General features: G+C 47.4%; 3 protein-coding genes and 1 pseudogene across 3 annotated transcripts in view; 1 reads left to right on the plus strand and 3 right to left on the minus strand.

The window, feature by feature from the left end:
• The first annotated feature begins 216 nt into the window (after positions 1 to 216).
• LOC112891991 lies at positions 217 to 11,937 on the plus strand (annotated as a pseudogene).
• Positions 707 to 5,677, minus strand: LOC112892014 (serine/threonine-protein kinase PCRK1-like). Its single transcript, XM_025959061.1, has 6 exons — positions 5,183 to 5,677; positions 4,033 to 4,429; positions 3,305 to 3,565; positions 3,005 to 3,127; positions 2,547 to 2,599; positions 707 to 1,093 (listed from the first exon to the last, which is right to left on the minus strand). Exons 2-5 carry the CDS (start codon positions 4,408 to 4,410, stop codon positions 2,594 to 2,596), a joined length of 768 nt encoding a protein of 255 aa, XP_025814846.1. The 5' UTR covers positions 4,411 to 4,429; positions 5,183 to 5,677; the 3' UTR covers positions 707 to 1,093; positions 2,547 to 2,593.
• A 475-nt stretch (positions 11,938 to 12,412) lies between the features above and the next one.
• Positions 12,413 to 19,721, minus strand: part of LOC112892001 — a 37,147-nt gene continuing 29,838 nt past the window's right edge. Inside the window, exon 4 of the transcript XR_003228641.1 lies at positions 12,413 to 12,622. The gene's annotated coding sequence lies outside the window, so the exon portion shown is untranslated. The remainder of the gene's footprint in view (positions 12,623 to 19,721) is intronic.
• On the minus strand, positions 12,492 to 13,977 carry LOC112892031. Its single transcript, XM_025959082.1, has 2 exons — positions 13,809 to 13,977; positions 12,492 to 13,203 (listed from the first exon to the last, which is right to left on the minus strand). Exons 1-2 carry the CDS (start codon positions 13,888 to 13,890, stop codon positions 12,713 to 12,715), a joined length of 573 nt encoding a protein of 190 aa, XP_025814867.1. The 5' UTR covers positions 13,891 to 13,977; the 3' UTR covers positions 12,492 to 12,712.

Raw genomic sequence — 19,721 nt, forward strand, 5'->3', positions numbered from 1 at the left:
AACTCACCCGAACGGGAAACACACAGAAGAACAGCCCTCATCCCTATGCACAGCTATACTTACAGCAAGGAGCCTACGGTCGTCTCAGAAGGTCTTTACGATCTCAGGCTTCCAGCCCCGCCACACGATATTCCGGCAACCGAATTTGAACTCCTGGAGCCTTCTCTTCAACGATCCTTTCTTGGTCCGCTTCGCGCCTGGCTCTGAGACCGAGCCATGGTAGTGCAGAGGCGGCTGCGGTGGGCCTGTCTCGATGCTGTCGACGATCTTCTGGACCATCTCGTACACCTCGCTCATCTTCGGCCGGGACTTTGGCATCCGGACCAGGCAGCGGTTCGCGACGCTGGCCAGCTTTGTCATGGACTTGAGGTTGTAGCGCCCCTCCAGCCTCGGGTCGATGATGATGGGGAACCGCTTCTTGTCCGCAATGTATGGCTTCACCCAATCCAGGAGCTTCTGCTCGCTCTTTGGCCGGTTCCGGTCAATGGGTCGGCGGCCGGTGATGAGCTCGTACAGGAGAACGCCGTAGCTCCATATATCGCTCTTTGCAGTGAGGCGTCCAGTTTGAATGTACTCAGGCGCTGCATAGCCTAGAGTTCCAACTACCTGATAAAATTGGACCACAATAACATAAGATGATAGTTCAGATGGATCTTAAGTCCAGGATGTTTGTTGTTGGAACTAATTAGATGGCAAGAACAAGACAGAACCATCAAACAGGGTGAACCCTGAAAGTCCTCTATTGAATTGTTTGTTGTGGTAGCTGGCAACTTCGCAAACATGGTTTAAACCAAAACTCCAGTACTTTTTTTTTCCAAAATGACGACAAGAGTTTTGCCGTGAAAGTTTATTAGAAGGAAAGCAGGATAACAAAAGGAAAAAAAAAATACAAGAGGCTATCGAAATAATTGACTTGCCCACGCAGGAACACGACCATAAACCAACCACAGGGTGTACACACGACTGATAGCACCAACCCACACAAAAATAGGCAACTTTTTTCTTGCCCTTGTAATTTGGCTACAATATGCTAGATTCTGAAGCTGCTTGAGAAATGAAATTACTACTTCTTAATGTTTTGATGAAGCCACACTATCGGTACATATGGATAGGGGTACATCCTGCTAGGGTGTTCAGCTTCGGGTGCGCCAAGCGCATCGTGGTGGACACGTGCCACCACATGCTCGGCCGCCTTTCCTCGATCATCGCCAAGGAGCTGCTCAACGACCAGAAGGTCGTGGTAGTCCGCGCGAGGAGATCTGCATGTCCGCCGGTCTCGTCCGCCAGGGAGTCGTCTGACAGCGTGACCAGCCTGATGGGCGCAAGGTTATCCGTGACCTTGCCCTTGGCCTTTGGGTAGCGTGGCGCACGGCCCGGGCTTGACAGCTGGGATTATGGTCTCCGGACCTTCCCCCCGCGCTCTTACAGGCCTGGCGCCTCCATGTACCACAAGGACAGGGTGCTCGGGAACGACCTCCACAGGCCCGGATCTTCGGGGGGGGGGGGGGGGGGGGGGGGGTCCGGCGCCGCCACGTGTGGGGGTCAGGCCCCTCTGGGCCTGTCCACCTGGACTGGCCTCGGGAGCCCGGACCTCCCTTCCCCTGGGGAAGGGGTCCGGTGCCGCCACGTGCCGCCAAGGAGGCGACGACTAGGCCAACCCTACCACGTGCCTGTGGCAGAAGGCCTCCCGTGGGACGCCGGCCCAACTACCGCATTAAATGCGGGTAGGTGGGCTGCACGAGCCCAAGATAGGGCATGGTTTGCCCACTAACACACTGAGCAGGTATGCTGACACCACGGTAAATCCGCCTGTTTCCAAGACGGCGCGTCGCATCACTGTGCTCTGCGTGCTGGCGCGCGGCGTGTAGTCACATCACAGCGCCGCGCGCGTGAGGAAGGGGAAATGATGGCCTGTTGCAGGAGAGCTGAGGCGCCGCCACAGTGCGCACGGAGGCAACGGCGCGGCGGGTCAACGCAGCCCCTTCACCTGTCAGAGGGTACTAACCCAACAGTGACAGCACGTCTTTCACTGTGCTAACACTGACAGCAGGCACTGTGCCGGTAAGGCGGCACATGACCATATCCTGGCTGTAGATACGCACATCAACTTCTCGATCGAGAGGACTACAGGAAGGAGCTGGAGAGGAAGATCTCTGGATCTCTCGCATTACAGGCTCCAGTCGGTGCATTGTTTAATGTATCGCCGGGCCCATCTGTCGGGGTCCCGCTCAGAGTACGCACTCCCCTTAGCCTATAAAAGAGAGAGTGCGCCCGTTAGAACAGGGGTTCGGACAAGCTTTCTCAAGCCCTTGGGGGACTCTGGGTGGACTCCCAAAAGGTCCAAGTTCGCTAGACACAAGCAATACAACACACAAGTGGACGTAGGGTTTTACGCTCCGGCGGTCCGAACCACTCTAAATTCCCGAGTTTTTTCCGCGTTCATCCACCCTTTGATCAAACGTTCCTAGGTCTCCCCAAACTCATCCTAAACTAGGATTAGGCGGGTGCATTCCGCCACCCGGCTAGAGATTTCCTCCGACACACACCATTGTATTACTTGAGTTCCCATTCTCAAAAGTTTTGGCTCTGTTCTTCATGTCTGCTTCAGAAACTAGATATATGCATTAAGAGGTTACTAGTTCAACTGTTAGCGTAATAGAGCAAAAACAAAGCCTTTTAGTACCACACAAGTTGGGGTAGGCTAGAGCGTTTCCTTACTAATGCAAGTAGTAAGCAAAAATAATTCAGTCGCTGGAGGTGGAGCAACAGTATTCAAATTCATTGGCATAAAAGGATGAAGAATACTATAAAAGTATAACTAAAAGAGCTTACTATTTTCCTATTCTTCAGCATCATAACTCTATTCTATTCAAGTCATAACGCATTTTGCCAGTTGAATACTGTCAGAAGAATACTAGTACCTACTTACCAAAATGATATTGAATATTATGCAATCAAAAAATATTAATGTAAAAAATAACTTTTGGCTTATAAAGGTGCATACCGCTGTGGAGACATGGGTCAGACCTTCCGTTGGTCCATGCCTAGCCAAACCAAAGTCTGACAATTTGGCGTTCCAGTTCTCATCCAACAGAATGTTAGATGTTTTCAGATCTCGAAAAATGACCTGCATTGCATATCCTAAAATTAGGAGGACAGATATAACTTACTGAAACAGCTAAAACATACTGCAGCGTTTGACATTTCATTGATCCCTTCTGCAAGCTGCAGATTAGGAGGGATGCAAATGTTTCAGATTATACAAGTGTTATGGGCTCCGATAAACAGAAAGTAGATGAGTTACCTGGAATTCCATTTCTTCATGCAGATACTTCAGTCCCCGGGCAGAATCAAGAGCTACTTTTAGTCTCATAGGCCATGATAGAGTTGACGTTGACCTACTCGACAAGTGATCGTCCACACTTCCATTAGGCATATATTCATACACTAGAAGGCGTTGTACTCCCCGCTCATCATCATCAGCACAGTAGCCTATTAATTTAACTAGGTTTGCATGGTCAACAATTCCAAGCACATTCATCTCTGTTAACCACTCCTTCTGCCCCTGAAGGAAGATCATACTTTATTAGAATGAATACAGCTAGCTAGATCTAGATTCCAGTGTACGTGACTTCAAAATGACTCATCAAGCAAGTGGGATTGAAGGATTTCAAGCTATGCTTGGCTTGTATATCAAGTCTACTAGTGTTTTTTATATGACGGAACTAGTTATCACCAATTCACCATACCTAGGACAGTATGTGCATTCCCTGATGCCGGTCAACCTACTGAACAGTTTCTTTTCTGGAGAAATGATGGCTCTGAAATTTTTGGTTTATTTTCGCTGTGAAGGGTTTGACAATTCAGAACTAAATCCAATAAGACTGCTCTTAGACTTTCTACAGACTGGCGACAACAACAACAACATTTGTATGTTGCTAACATTTAGTAACTTTAGTAGCGTTCCCCAGCAACCAGACTAGCATCCTACTGTTAAATAGTAGAGACTCACGAACTAGTGAGAAAACTTGCCTGAAGTCCTTTACGATTCAACTGCTTAACAGCAATCTCAATTCGTTCACTAGGTTCGTCAGATGACTTGATGATGCCCCTGTACACACAGCCAAAGCCACCCTCGCCAACCATGAGTGACCGGCTGAAGTTGCGCGTGGCACTCTTCAATTCAGAGAAGGAGAACACCCTCAGGTTAGACGGCCGGTCAGTGAAGCTGGGGTACTGTGTCCTCCTTATTGACTCGGCGCTCATGTCGGATACATTCAAGGAGGTGAAGTCTGAACCGGAGCGGACATCACGCTCCGTTGATGTTGTGCTGATGGACCGTACAGATGCAGACATGGTGACAGGATCCTCCCCTTTGACCTCTCCATGCAAGAAAGGCAGGCACCTCATTGCTGCAATGCAGCAGGACCTAATTAGGGAAACAGTTAGGGAGGAGTTCATGCTTTAACCCACAAAATACAAATACAAATCAAGCAATGGAGTCAGAAAAGCTACTGAGTGCTGAACTGGGATCCTGCGATATAATATTTTGGCAACCAACCGTTGTGGTCTAAAAATTCTGATTTTTTTTCAGACGGTAAACATTCTATCTTGGAGGAATTTGTTAGGCGCAGCAAGTGGAGGCAAATTCACATGATTAGTAAGTAATTCATAATTGAATGGAAGCTGAAGCGAGGGCGTCACGGGTTCTGAACTCAAGTAGCTAGGGCACAACCATCTCATGAAAAGAATGCTACAGAATTGCCATAACTGGAAATTACTATGAATCCAGATAAAATAGGAGCTTTTTTATCACTGCAAAGCCAAAACAAACCTAAACTTCAGACAAGGCAGGGTTAAAAATCATGTCTTTCAACTGAAATACCAAAATTTCTGTGCAAGAATTCTGCAACTGTAATAACTAACAAAATAGTATTGAGTCATGGAAGTACATGAACCAGCAACAACCTTAATAAACCTGGAAGTATGCATAAAGCAACCTCTGCTTAATACCAACCATAAACTCTATCAAATCTTAGCTTGATTCCAACCTTAACTGTACCAAACCTCTACTTAAGCTTGGTAGAGACCGGTGAGAAATAGAAAGGACAGGACGAAGCGTACCTAAGATGCACGCAAGCCTGAGCACAAAGACATGAATTGAAGGCCACTAGCAACAAACCTCGCCTATCTTGCGGAGGTGGAGCTGATCCGAGGGGAGGCGGCCGGCGATGTCCCGGGGAAGGGAGCTCCGATCCGGGAAGAGACGGGGGAAGAGAAAGCTCGGGGGCTGCGCCTGCGGGGCTATGCAGCGAGCACGGCGGCGGCGGCAGCGGTCAAAGGTGGGAGCTCGGCTGATATTTTTCTCCCCCACTCCTCCTCTGCTGGGTCACCAACCAAGAAGCTGCGAAGCAAAGACTGCTTCTTTTAGTACTATTATTATAGACATACAGTAGTATTTGTCTGCGCCCGAATTTTCTTCACTTGGTCCACGAAACGCTGGTGAGAAGACGAGACGACGAGGGAGGAGGAAGAATTCCTGGTCGTCTCGTCTCACTTGTGAATGAGACGAGACGGGGTTGGGAGGGAGGGGGAAGAGCCGAAGACGTGGTGACGGGAGGAGCAGAGCAGAGCACGAGGGGAGGGGGAAGAAGATGGATCATCGGAGGGAACACGCGACAATTTATTGCAGGTTCCGCGCGGCACGAGACGGCAGTGTGGTGGTGTCACTCCTTTTCCATTATTATTTTTTTGCCATTTCTTTTTGGCATGTTCCTGCGCGAAGCCTGCCTACCTTTTTTCCGGTTTGGTGAGAAAAGAAAGGAAGAGGCTGCTTCTTTGGGGTCAGGAATTAACCAACTGCCCCCAACTAACGACGTCTTTGCCACGTCCTTCAAAGCCGTGCCGTTTACACGGCACCCACCCATGAGACACAGAGGTGAGCAACTGACAGGGCATATGAAACCAGCAAGACGATATACACAGCAACTGAGCATAATCCAATTAGAAATTCCTTTTAGAATGTATCCAGCTATGCGTTGTCATAACTCATACGGTACTTTATTCGGACCATGATGCAATAGATATATCATAGCTTTTATAAATAAGCAAATATAAAAAGGTGCTAGAAATAAAATCTCTACCTCATCGGTTGTCAAATATTATCTTTTACACTCTCGTTGTGGAACACGAACTACAATAATAAAGAAGCTCGTATTTATAGTTAATTATTCGTTCAGTCAATTGGTATGGCCGTCGGGACAATGCTCACGCGGTCATTTAGTAACAGATTCGAGTGTGTAGTACAGGGGAGAGGTAATGAACTATGGTTACAGTGGTTTCCGATCAATCCAATTTGATCATTATATATATTTTAGCTTAAAATATATAATATTAGAGTCCGGCTTTTAGATTATCTAGGCTAAATTTTAAGCGCTAACTAGTACTTGCTTTAAAAATTATTTAGATCGTGAGCTAATAAGGCGCAGTCATCTCGCGTTGCTGATGTCAGCGAGCGGGCGGCGTCGCAATGTTTGATCAGGCGGGCCGGGCCCACCACCGATTGGTTGGTTGGACGCGGCCGAATGTCAAGACCATAGTGCGGGGTGGGCCCAAACGGAAGACTTGGACCAAGACTTTGACTTGCATGCCTTGCCTTGCCGGTGGTGGCTGCAGCCTGCAGGACAAGGACAGAGAAGAGAGGTCGGCGTGCGAGCCCGGTACCACCAGCGACGGGCGGGGCCCACCATCCCTCATTGTACAATGGTAAGCATATTGGGCCACAGCCTGTAGCCCAACTTCCTTTCCACGCGGCCTGGCCTTCTTCTCCGGGCCAGGAACCCAGGCCCATTCGAGAAGAATAGAATCCACAGCGCCAGACCAGACACGCCGCCCACGTGTCGACAAGCCGATCCTGGCCGTTGGATGAGCCCCTCCCGGTGGGCCATGCACCCGCCTTCCCCACCGTCCGCTCCACCTGTTTGTGTTTCTCCTCCTCTTCTCCCGCCTATTATTTCTCCTCGCCACCACCACCACCAGGTCCCCACGCCCGCCACCGACCAACCCTCTTCCTCTCGTGCGGCTCCGCGCGCGCATGGCGTAGCACCGCCGTTCCGTCCGCCCTCCAACGCTCCGACCGACCACGCCGCCGCCACTGACGACGACGACCATGGCCTGGGTGGCGGCCATGCACCTGCTGCTCCTCTCGTCCGCCGCGGCCGCCGCCCGCGCCAGCATCACCTTCGCCGTGGACATGTCCCCGCGCCTCTCGCTCGAGGAGGCCGCCACCACCGGAGACTACGACGACGTCTCCGGAGGAGGGGAGGGGGACAAGGGCGCCCAGCTCATCGCGGGGAGCCCCATCGTCGCCGGGGCCATGAACAACCGCCTCAAGGCGCTCACGTCCTCCTTCGCCAGGAGCATCGGCAAGCAGCTCGACTACTGCATCAAGGACACGTACTACTACGCTTCGTTCCAGCTGTTTGTGTTTGATTAATCAATCAATCCCGATGACTCTGACAGACTAGACATGACGACGACGACGATGATGATGAATCTCTTTCTCATGTATGCATGTAAATGCCTAAATGGTTGGTGCGTGCGTGCAGGGAGACGGAGTGGAATAAGGCCTTCGATTTCTCCAAGGACACCAGCTTCCTAACCAATTGCATGAAGGAGACCAAGGGTACGTATACTACTAGTACCTACCTGCTTGCTGCTGCTGCATGCATTGTCTCTCAGTCTCTCTGCATTCTGAATTGGCATTATTATCTATGTATTGGCATCTGAATGACGAACTGCAGGAGACCTTCAGCAGCGCATCTGCACGGCCGCTGAGATGAGGTTCTACTTCGAGAGCTTGCTCGACAGCGGCGACAACGGGGAGACCAACTACGTGCGGCCCAACCTCAACTGCAACTTCTCCTCGTGGATCGACGGCTGCGAGCCCGGCTGGGCGTGCAGGGCCGGCGACGACCAGAAGATCGACCTCCAGAACGCAAAGGACATCCCCTACAGGGCCCTCAAGTGCCAGTCCTGCTGCCCGGGGTTCTTTTGCCCCCATGGACTCACCTGCATGATCCGTACGTAAATTCAGATAGCTAGCTGCTTCGATTCTCGCTCGCTCATCAATCGAAAATTCAGCAACGTCAATTCTAGCTTCTAGTCACTGATCCATCCGATTCTCGCTCTCTTGTTGCTGCGCGCGCGCAGCTTGCCCTCTGGGTGCCTACTGTCCAAGGTCCGACCTCAACGTTTCGACAGGCATCTGTGACCCGTAAGTCGTCGTCCATCACTACTCAGTAACACTAAGCCCACTTGAAGGGTATCAGTTTTCAGTATGTTATGCTCAGTGCTCTGCTTTGACTCTTACAAAAATGCATTGCATTGCGTTGCAGGTACAACTATCAGCCACCTCCTGGGAACCCCAATCATACCTGCGGTGCCGCTGACATCTGGGCAGATGTGGTCACAACGGATGACATCTTCTGCCCGCCTGGATTCTACTGCCCCAGCACCATACAGAAACTCCCTTGTAGTAGTGGGTAATCCTATCTGTCTGCTAATGTTTCCCACCTCTATTAATTAATCCGTTGCATGATATAATCATCTTACATCTCATTTCTCAAGTGCATTAATTACATTCCGTTATATATCTGGCTAAATGACTGAATGCTGAGGGTACGGTGCATTTCTTTTCAGGTACTATTGCAGGAAGGGGTCAACCTCACAGACAAGTAAGCCCAGTCTTGGAGCCCTGATCATCTCAAGTCCGATCCTTTTGTTTCACGAAAAGCAAGCCGGTCCTAAAATTCCAGCTGCTCTTACTGCAGGATGCTACAAGAAGAGCTCTTGCCCGCCCAACTCTGCCACCCAGGACATCACAATATTTGGTGCACTGCTTGTGGTAATTAACATGCAGCTGCATCACTATCATGAATCATGATTGATTGATGTCTCTCCTGCAGCTAGTGCTACTAACTATACATCACTACTAACTCATCGATCGTCCATGAATTATGTTGCCTTTTTTATTTGTTGCTGCATGTGCAGGTTGCTTCCTGTTTGGTCCTCCTGATCATCTACAACTTCTCCGGTCAGATCCTGACCAACCGCGAGAAGAAGCAGGCGAAATCCCGAGAGGCCGCTGCAAGGCATGCCAGAGAGACAGCGCAGGCTCGGGAGAGATGGAAATCAGCCAAAGATGTCGCCAAGAAGGCGGGCGTGGGCTTGCAGTCGCAACTGTCCCGCACCTTCTCGCGCAACAAGAAGTCCGGCCAGGCGCAGGCAGGACCGTCCAAGGTGGGAGATGCCGGTGGGAAGAAGAACAACCTCACCGACATGATGCGCTCGCTCGAGGACAACCCGGACAGCGACGAAGGGTTCAACGTGGAAGTGGGAGACAAGGCTCTGAAGAAGCCCACGGGGAAGCAGATGCACACTCGGAGTCAGATCTTCAAGTACGCCTATGGCCAGATCGAGAAGGAGAAGGCCATGCAGCAGGAGAACCACAACATGACCTTCTCGGGTGTGATATCCATGGCCAAAGACCATGACGTCACCGCGAGACCAGCCATCGAGATCGCCTTCAAGGACCTAACTCTGTCGCTGAAGGGCAGCAAGAAGAAGCTCCTGTGGTCAGTGTCGGGAAGGCTCTCGCCTGGCCGTGTAGCTGCCGTCATGGGCCCGTCCGGTGCAGGGAAAACAACATTTCTGAGCGCCATTGCCGGGAAGGCAACTGGGTGCGAAACATCGGGCTTGGTGCTTATAAATGGTAAAATAGAACCGATCCGTGGCTACAAGAGGATCATTGGCTTTGTTCCCCAAGACGATATCGTCCATGGGAACCTAACCGTCGAAGAAAACCTCTGGTTCAACGCAAGATGCAGGTACGTGTCTCTTCAAGAGCTTTCGCATTTCATTTTTATTTCCAGCTATATATATTAGTGGTGAATTTACACATGCTAGTTAAGCTGATGCATTTATTTCAGGCTGTCAGCAGACATGTCGAAGGCTGATAAGGTCCTGGTCGTGGAGAGGGTGATCGAGTCCCTGGGGTTGCAGGCAATTCGAGATTCTCTGGTTGGGACAGTGGAGCAGCGTGGCATCTCCGGTGGCCAGCGCAAGAGAGTCAATGTCGGCCTGGAGATGGTGATGGAGCCCTCGGTGCTGATCTTGGATGAGCCAACGTCTGGTCTGGACAGCGCCTCCTCCCTGCTTCTGCTCCGAGCACTTCGCCGTGAAGCTCTCGAAGGTGTCAACATCTCCATGGTTGTTCATCAGCCCAGGTTGGTGGATCAGACAAACTTCAAATCTCAACATGTTGCTGGCCATGCAAACTCATCACTCGCTGATGTACCAACCAGTATAATGGCTGTGCTGTTTCAGTTACACGCTGTACAGAATGTTTGATGATCTGATACTTCTAGCCAAAGGGGGCATGACGGTTTACCACGGGCCGGTGAAGAAGGTGGAAGAGTACTTCGCAGGGCTGGGCATCGTCGTCCCGGAGCGCGTGAACCCGCCGGACTACTACATCGACATCTTGGAGGGCATCGTGAAGCCCAACCTGAACCCAGGAGTCAGTGTGAAGGACCTGCCCATCAGATGGATGGTGCACAACGGGTACGATGTCCCACGGGACATGCTGCAGAGCAATTCAGATTCAGAATCATCGTCCAGAGGAAGCATCGGCCATGCTTCGAGCCACGACGATGCCGGGCCATCCATTGTTTCAGTACTCTTCGGCAATGTCAAAGATATCCTCGTGCAGAAGAAGGATGAGTATGATTACAACAAGACTTCTCAAGACCTGTCGAACCGCAATACTCCTGGCATTCTAAGGCAGTACAGGTACTTCCTGGGAAGGTAAGGCCGGTCTCTTTTCTGTCTTGAGAAGAGCAGAAGAGCCTTTCTGAACTTGATACTCTCCAGGTGCGGGAAGCAGAGGCTCCGGGAAGCGAGGATCCAAGGAGTGGACTACTTGATACTGTGTCTTGCCGGGATATGCCTGGGAACACTGGCCAAAGTGAGCGACGAGACGTTTGGAGCGCTGGGATACACATACACTGTCATCGCAGTCTGTAAGTATGCATACATGCATGGTTTCAATTCTGTCATGAGGTCGAATGCTTGCTTAGCTTGTGCCTTCGATCAGTCAATTAAGTGAGATGCCAAATATAATGCATGCGGTTGGTTACTTGCAGCCCTGCTGTGCAAGATTGGAGCCCTGCGATCGTTCACGCTTGACAAGATCAACTACTGGAGGGAGCGAGCATCCGGGATGAGCTCCCTGGCCTACTTCATGTCCAAGGACACCATCGACCACTTCAACACCATCGTCAAGCCCATCGTCTACCTCTCCATGTTCTACTTCTTCAACAACCCCAGGTCGTCCATCTGGGAGAACTACGTCGTCCTCCTCGCGCTCGTCTACTGCGTCACCGGCATCGGCTACACCTTCGCCATCTTCTTCCAGCCGAGCTCCGCCCAGCTGGTGAGTGCCGTCTACTGGTCCTTCACCTCGAGCTGGACATGTCCTGAATTCTGTGCCTGCATGCAGTGGTCTGCGCTGCTCCCAGTTGTCTTGACCCTGATAGCAACGCAGCAGAAGAATACCATCTTTGCCGATTTGTGCTACACAAAGTGGGCTCTGGAAGCGTTTGTCATTGCAAATGCTCAGAAGTACGCAAAGCCAAAATCCTGTTACATTATTGTATTATACGATGATGAGTTGAGATTTCTTCAACTGGCCATCTTGCTTGTTCTGTTTGTGGTTGCAGCTATTCCGGGGTGTGGCTAATAACACGGTGTGGCTCGCTGGTCAGGAGCGGCTACAACATCGAGCACGAGCTTCTCTGTATAGGCGTCCTCATCGCTAACGGGATAGTCTTCCGCTGCGTAGCATTCTTCTGCATGGTCACCTTCCAGAAGCACTAACAAGGCAAGGCAAGGGTTCATTTCATCAATTTCAGTGTAATATATAGGATTGTATGTAGATTATTATTAGAGTCCCTCTTGGTACAGTCTTACCCAGGTTAATTTAGATGAGGAGAGATTTCTTGAATAGCAAACAGCTGTCAGGTATGCATACCCTAAATTGTAGAGGTGCTTCTCATTTTCAGACTAGCTGAAACATCAGACCTCCATCACTTGTTCACCTCCAATGTAAATTTGATATGAAAATTCAGTGTATATAAGTACGGCAGATAACTAGGAAACTAGAACATCTGGCGTTGCCGCGCCAGCTTGAGCTGCCCCAGTGGAGAACTTGTGAGTGTATATTCATTGTATGATGGGAAAAATCCCATACTGATTCTCCATCAAATTCAAGAGCTCTCCCACTCCATAAAATCCAATGGGGTTTCCTCTGTACGAGACATTTCCATTAGCATGAGGCTACGGCAAGTTAAAATTAATGCATATAAATCTAAAATGATCATAACAATCATCTGTAAGCTCGTGATAAGAGCATATTTGACCCGACCTCCACATTCACAATAAATTCACCAGTCACTTATGTGGGCTTAAAACCCCTGGATGAGTTTTCAGTAAAACAGCTACACTGCAATAGATCACAATGACATGTACTCGATGGGCTTGAGAGATACACATGAGAAGCCATGAGGTTGAACAAAACTCGTGGTTTTTCCCAATATTAATGTTGGTTCCATAGGTACTTGCTGGACCAAAAGCTAGCATGTCAGGAAGAAACCTAATTTTGTTCAGAAGACCCCCTGGAACTGACCTGAGACCCAACCAAGTCGTCGAGAGAGAAGTTTAGAGTATCCGTTGAACCTTTCTTCACCTCCTCTCCTTTTGCTGCTAGGAAGTCCTCAATGCTCCCTGGCTCCCCAAACCAGCCCAGCCTATCTGCTATAAGGTGGAGGTTGTTGCAACCACCACAGCGTGCAACCACAACTCCATTCTCGTACGAATCCCGGCTGGCCATCTTCATAGACCTGGTCTCGCAGACCTTGCATGTGAAGATCATGGCAAGGTCATGCCTGGGCGAGATCTTCAGGTTGGAGGTATCTCTGACCTTGAAGCTGGGCTCCGGTGCAGGGACTGAAGCTGGAAGCGTGTCGGTTTTGGAACCCTCTTGGTCTTGGTCCAAAGGATTGTTGTCGGACGCATTGTTGCTTGCTTCGGTAACTGTCAGGAGGGATCTTAGCCCCACAGATGTGGTTGGAGGAAACGAAAATCCTGCAACGACACGACACGAGCTTTCAGTTCAGCGCTCAACTCGCTGCATTTCAAAGTTGGAAACAGAGCTATGGTATGGTACACACAAAGATGAAAGGGTAACTCATATTATCTTAAAAAAAGAAAAGGCTGAAACTCAACTGCGAATCGATCATTTGTGCTCACAACCTGGGAGTCGGTAGCACTTAATAGCTCTTTGCACGTTCATTTTAGTGGTGTCAAATAGGGAATTTTCTCTAGTAGTAACAATAGGGGCTAGGCTATCGGCACAAGGAGCAGTGGTGTATTCTGTTCATCAGAGCAGCAGTTTGTATTGCCCTGCCCACAGGACTGCATTTGAGGACAGGGGATTTGTGGAAAGCATAAACCGCGGAGTTATGAGCACACAAAACCCAGTCACGAATCGAAACCGAAACCTTAACGGCGCACACAGCCAACCTAAGCATAAACCTGCAGCTAGGGGATGGGGGAGGACGATGGAGCACAAGGCACCCACTAACCCCGCCCGAATGGAAGCACAGCTAAGATACAACACAGCCATCGAGAGAGAGAGAGAGAGAGATAGATAGATAGATATGGGGTGCGAGGGGTAAAGATCCGTGTACCTCGGGAGGAGGGGGCGGGCGAGTCGGCAATCGTGGCGGAGAGGCGGCGTCTGAGCAGCGGGAGCACGCGGGCGGCGGCCATGGCGGCGGAGGGAAGCCTCTCGAAGATGGAGATAGAGAGTTGCGGTCAGAGGCGTGGCCGGGCCCCGTGTGCTCTGCTCTTCTGTGCTGGATGGATGGCTGGGGAAGAATGAAAGAAGGAGAGCGGCCCGCGGGCGGCGCTATAAGTGGGCTTAGATTCTATCTGGGCTTTCTGATGGGCCTCGCAGTGGTACAATTATATTGGTACTAGCGAGACATAAGTGATGCGTTGCTAACGAGATGCTTACGAAGCTACTAGTATGGTATTGGGCTCTTGACTTGTTGCCCCCTCCCTCTGCATCAAAGATGAGAATGAGTAAGGACTGGGAGCTAATGATCGAGCAAGCGCATACTGGTTAATTAGTAGCAACATTTCTTTAGACCATGGAAGAAAATAATCACTGCCTCGGGCTCAAAAAGGCTATGTAACGTTCATTATTTATTACAACCAAATATAGCCACAAGCTGCCACCAGACACAGGTTATTAACCTGGGGGGTGTTTAGATCGCAAATGTTTATAAAATTTGGGACTTTTTGTTACTGTAGCGTTTTCGTTTGTATTTGACAAATTTTATCTAATCATGGTCTAACTAGGCTTAAAAGATTCGTCTCGTGATGTACAATTAAACTGTGCAATTAGTTATTTTTTTTACATACATTTACTGCTCCATGCATGTGTTCTAAAATTGATGTGATGGAGAGAGAGTGTAAAAATTTGGAACTTTGAATGCATCTAAACGGGGCCTGGACTTCCATACTCCAGGTTGCAGCTTTGATTGCTTCCCTCCTTATCTTCTTCACCTCGCTAAAATAGTGCCCAAAGGCGAAGCCAGCGCGTTCTCTGGTGTACTGAAATTGTGTATTAAAGAAAATGTTAATCTTGGCTAAAACAAAGCCGACAATTAAGTTCCAAATTACAGCCCTATCCGCGGTAGCGGCCACTGGGAACGACACATGGCACAATTAATTTTGACAGCGGCACCTAGCACCACATGACCAATGCAAAGCTCCTTCTACAACAGCTTCGAAGAGGTCGGCACCAGATCGCACCAGGGTACGCACGCACTCCCTCTACCAATGCAAGGCCTATACTACACCATTGCATAGAGACTTGGCCCCAGTTTGCTGGAAATTCAAGGGCGGCTCGGGCAGTGGTGCCTTGGAGCCTATGAACAACATACAGGAGTCAAGAGCAATTGCTAGTACTAAAAGGATCTATCGGAGTTGTGTGCCGGAACTACATCCTCTAAGAATTGCATATGATGTGCTTCGGTCATCCTGGTGTATCCCACTCCGAACTACTTCCTCGACCCAAACCTGGTCGCTAGACTAGGGGAGAAATTAAAATGTGATTGGGTCAAGTGGGCCCCTTGTAAAGGGAGAGAAAAAGGGATGTTGGTGGGCTACCTTCGGGATGAAGAACAGATCAAGCGACCAAGTAAGAATATTCTATTCCAAAGGGATCAACCATCCCATCAACTACAATTACATAGGTATTTATAGGAGACTATTCAACTACCCTCTGGAACATTACACTTTTTACCCCTCACTTGCTACATTTCCGAAATATTCCTAGGGCAGATGGTAATTTCCCTCTCTACCCTATTTTACAAGTCAGCATGCCACGTGGGCTTCCCAACTGATGCCCTCTTCAGCTAGAGGCTTCGCCCCGGCCCTTCGGATTAGGTCCTTTTATTGCACCTCACTCGTCGGGGGCTCGCGAAGCCCCGCCGGCTGGCGGGCGCTTCGGTCCTCCTCTGGGGCTGACCCTTCGCTTCGCCTTTGGTACTTCGGTGTCCCTTCGGTGGCAACACTTCGCTTCCCCTTCGCGATCCTTCACTCGGTTGTGGTCCGTCTCTAGTCGAGGTTGCTCCCGCACCTCGGAGGGGTTCGAAGGAGACCTCCCCAACAAGGGATAAGGAAAATTCGTGAGCTTTACATACCTAACAAAGAATGAGAAGGACTAGGCGTTTGAGGTGATCGAGACTAATTAAAATGATTGATATATTAGTGATCAGTTCCAAACTAGCGTAATCCTGTTTACTACTTGAGTAGGTAGGATCGTAGGAGTTCTTCAAAACAGTTTCGGCCCTTAGAAATGACGACACTTCATCCATTAAATTAGTAAGCAACAAGGTTGCCCGTGCAAATAGCGCGGGTAGCTAGTTTTTTTTCATGCTAAATTTTTTACTTTTTACTTCAAAATAATTTTTTTGATTTTCCCATTATCATTGTTTTATTGAAGTGGTCCAGACCAAGAGACTATCATCATACTCTTTGGTGTGAAATATGAATTCATTTTCATGATAAAGGGGGTTAGTTGTGTAGAAATATAGTTTTATGAATTTATTTATTTTTCCTTTAGTAGTATTTTTTCATCATAAAATTTGAAGCTTTCACCAATGCGACCTCCTACTCGTGCTAACCACAAGATTTTTCAAATAGATTGATGGCATTAATTTGTGCCTATTGATTTTTTGTCCTTTTGTTTACATACAAATCATGGTCACTTCTATTTATATTTCAAACAACTATTTGAAAGAGAGTCTTATTTGATTATTTCAATCCAGAACCCATGTAAAAACCAACTGCTAACATTCAATTTTAGTTAATTTAATCTTTTTAATTCTAAAATTGTTTGAAAAAGGTGTTGGGAATGTGTTCTCGAGATGCCCCAGTCTCTCTGTTATTGATCATCCCCTTTGCTTTTTTTCCACTCGGTCTCTCCCTCCCTAACCTATCTTTCCAGCTCATAAGTATCTACACTGTTGCCTACTATATTGTGGGTTCTCATGCAGCATAAAACCTCTACCTTCTGTTAGGTGATCCAAATTTTAACTCTTCCTAGTTTCTTACATCTGCTCTACGTAATAATCTTTATTCATTCTGCTACCGGGATTTTGGATCTCCTCGCCACCACTCCCTCACTGCATGCAATTGATCAGATGAGATACACTCTAGCCTTTATACAATGTTCACTTTAACCTTTAATTTCATGTTTGTCATTTGCAGTATTTCTTTAATCTTTAACATTATTATTTTGGAGCGATCAATTAAAGTAGGTTTATTGCACATAATATGTCATATCTTCACATTTTGCCTATGTAAAAAATCCTTGCTTTGGTCTTTTGAAAAAGATTAATTCATACCGTTCCTAGTCGCCCAAACGGCCACTCCAATTATAACATCAAGATCATTTAATGATTTTTCTTTGAAAAGCATTTGTTGCATTTACTGGATTGCTAGCTCTAGACATGTATCTATTTATTCATCTAAAGTTTGGAATTTTTTTTAATATGAAAGTTCTCATAATCAGAATTTGTTTGAAACCCGAATCATCTATTTAGAATATGATCCAGCTCGCACCATTGCTCTAGTTTGGGTATGGCCTTTGACATATTTTGCGTTGATTGGCATGCGCCTGAGTTCATGGGTTCTTGTCTACCGTCGTAGTTGTTCTCCTTTCTATCACCATTTGATAGCTTTGATCGATGTATCGCTCCGGCCTAAGCCTCACGCCCAGCGATGTGCACCATGCTTACTACATCCAACTACCAACAATAAGATTGCTGGATTATCGGCGAACCCCTTGTCTTAAATTGTCTTAAAGCAGTCGATATTTCTTCTCTTCTCATTTTAGTTTCCTATCCGATGTCATGACTCTGAAATTTAACATTGAGGCAAAATGGAGCTTTTTTCTATGACTTATGACTCTTGGCTGGTTGGTTCTCGTGGCAAAATCGCGTTTAAGTGCACTAACCATCAGCATAAACGTATTCCAGGATAACACGCATTTAAAATGGAGTAACCTAACAGTCTGTCGGGTAACCTTCCGATGCAACCACTGATTTAAGATTGAAACAAAGCATACATACAACCCACTCGAAAGTGAGCTCAGAAATTACCACATTCTATAATTTTACATCATAGAGTCCAATACGAATTATTATTAGAATTATTATTACAGACCAAATTCGAATTTATAAAACAAGTACTCCAGAGTTTAAAGTGCAGCAGAAATAAAACAACGATACAAGATGTCATGATGAAGCCCGTACATGACATCACTTAGTGCGATCATCATTGGCCGCGGACGCATCCCATTCCACCGACCAACCATGAGGAAGAGTACACAACCAAGTCAAACTAGCAATCATATCCTCAAAACCTTCACCTAAGAACAAAACCACAAGCAAGGCTGAATATACTAATACTCAGCAAGTCTTACCCGACTATTGGTATATACTTAGCCAACTCCTTAGCTCAGGGGTTTATTTTTCTGAAAAGCGAGTAGGTCCTTATTTTTAGATTTTAGCTTAAGTTCTAGTTTGATTAACCATTCTAAATAAGCAACTATCCAATTTTACATATGGTGGAAATTAATTAATCAACAACATCAATATTAATAATCATCATCCTCATTTCTCTTGTTACTCTATGCGGTAAAAGAATCAAGTAGTCTCAATGGCCACAAGAAACAGACAATTCAAATCGAATTTCTTAACCCGCGGACCTAAACACACGCACGACGACCACGACGAGTCACACACCTAAACACACGCACGACGACCACGACGAGTCAGACGTGCAGCCGTTCCCGTTAATTCCCGTTTCGTGAAACAGGCCCCACCCCTTGAGTGCACAGCCCCGACGGACCCTAGAACAACGTCGTGCCGTGGCGACTCTAGACCCACCATAGGCCCCACAGGAACAAGAGAAAAAGTTCGTGGAGCCGTTCCCATTAATTCCCGTTTCGTGAAACAGGCCCCACCCCTTGAGTGCACAGCCCCGACGGACCCCAGAACAACGTCGTGCCGTGGCGACTCTAGACCCACCATAGGCCCCACAGGAACAAGAGAAAAAGTTCATGCCTCGGTTCAATCAGGTACTAAGCTTACCAATTATAATATTCTCAGCATGTGATTAATATGTTTAAAAATTTGACCACCACTACCACACATTTCGATCTTAGCTAATTATGCTATACAGGCGGGGGATCAATCATCAACATGAATATCGCACCAAGCCCCGTCCATCAACCTTATAATTACAATATAAGTAAACAAGCAACTCATATATCTCGCAAGTGACAGGAAAACCCTATTAGCATGGCAATCTAGCGACATACACATACTAGTATTGAAACATAGGTATTAGGATCATGCAACTAAGAGGTTTCAATAAACTCCTATAAACTTAAATGCACAGGTAAATAAAAGTAAAACATTGCATATATCGAAAATAGAGTTCATGCTCTGAGGATTGCCTTCTTGGCAGAGCTAGCCTTGGGCTCTTTCGAACTTTAGTTCAGATCTTCAACAACTTCAGTTAGATTAACAATAGCTTCGCGTTGTTCACTCTCGGACTCGGGAATCAGCTCGTACGTCCCATCGGCGAGATTAGTCGTATCTACATAAAATACATATGCATGAGTTGCGATAATAGTAAAAGAACGGCAACATTTCACTATAAAATTGTAATCCAACGTATACCTTACTAACATATCATGGGAAATAATTTATTGAATATTAGACTAACATAACTTAGTTCGTAAAGCAAGTGTTTTGCTGTTTTTCATTGTATCAATGTGCAGAAATTGCATTTTTCTTAATTAACACTAGAATAAACATGTAGTAGCCATTTCTAGAGTTATACATAGTTTCTTGTGTTGAAATACAAAACACATTTCTAAGTGTTGAACTTACTATAAAAATTTCAGGCTTTTCATACAGCACATTAACTATGAGGGATAAAGTAAAATCCTATTGCTAGAACATAGTTTTATTTATGTAGAACAAAATAAGCAATTAATGATGCTCAAATTTTTACAC

This window comes from Panicum hallii, chromosome 1 (assembly GCF_002211085.1).
Source record: "Panicum hallii strain FIL2 chromosome 1, PHallii_v3.1, whole genome shotgun sequence".
In the NCBI taxonomy this organism is placed as follows: Eukaryota; Viridiplantae; Streptophyta; class Magnoliopsida; order Poales; family Poaceae; genus Panicum; species Panicum hallii.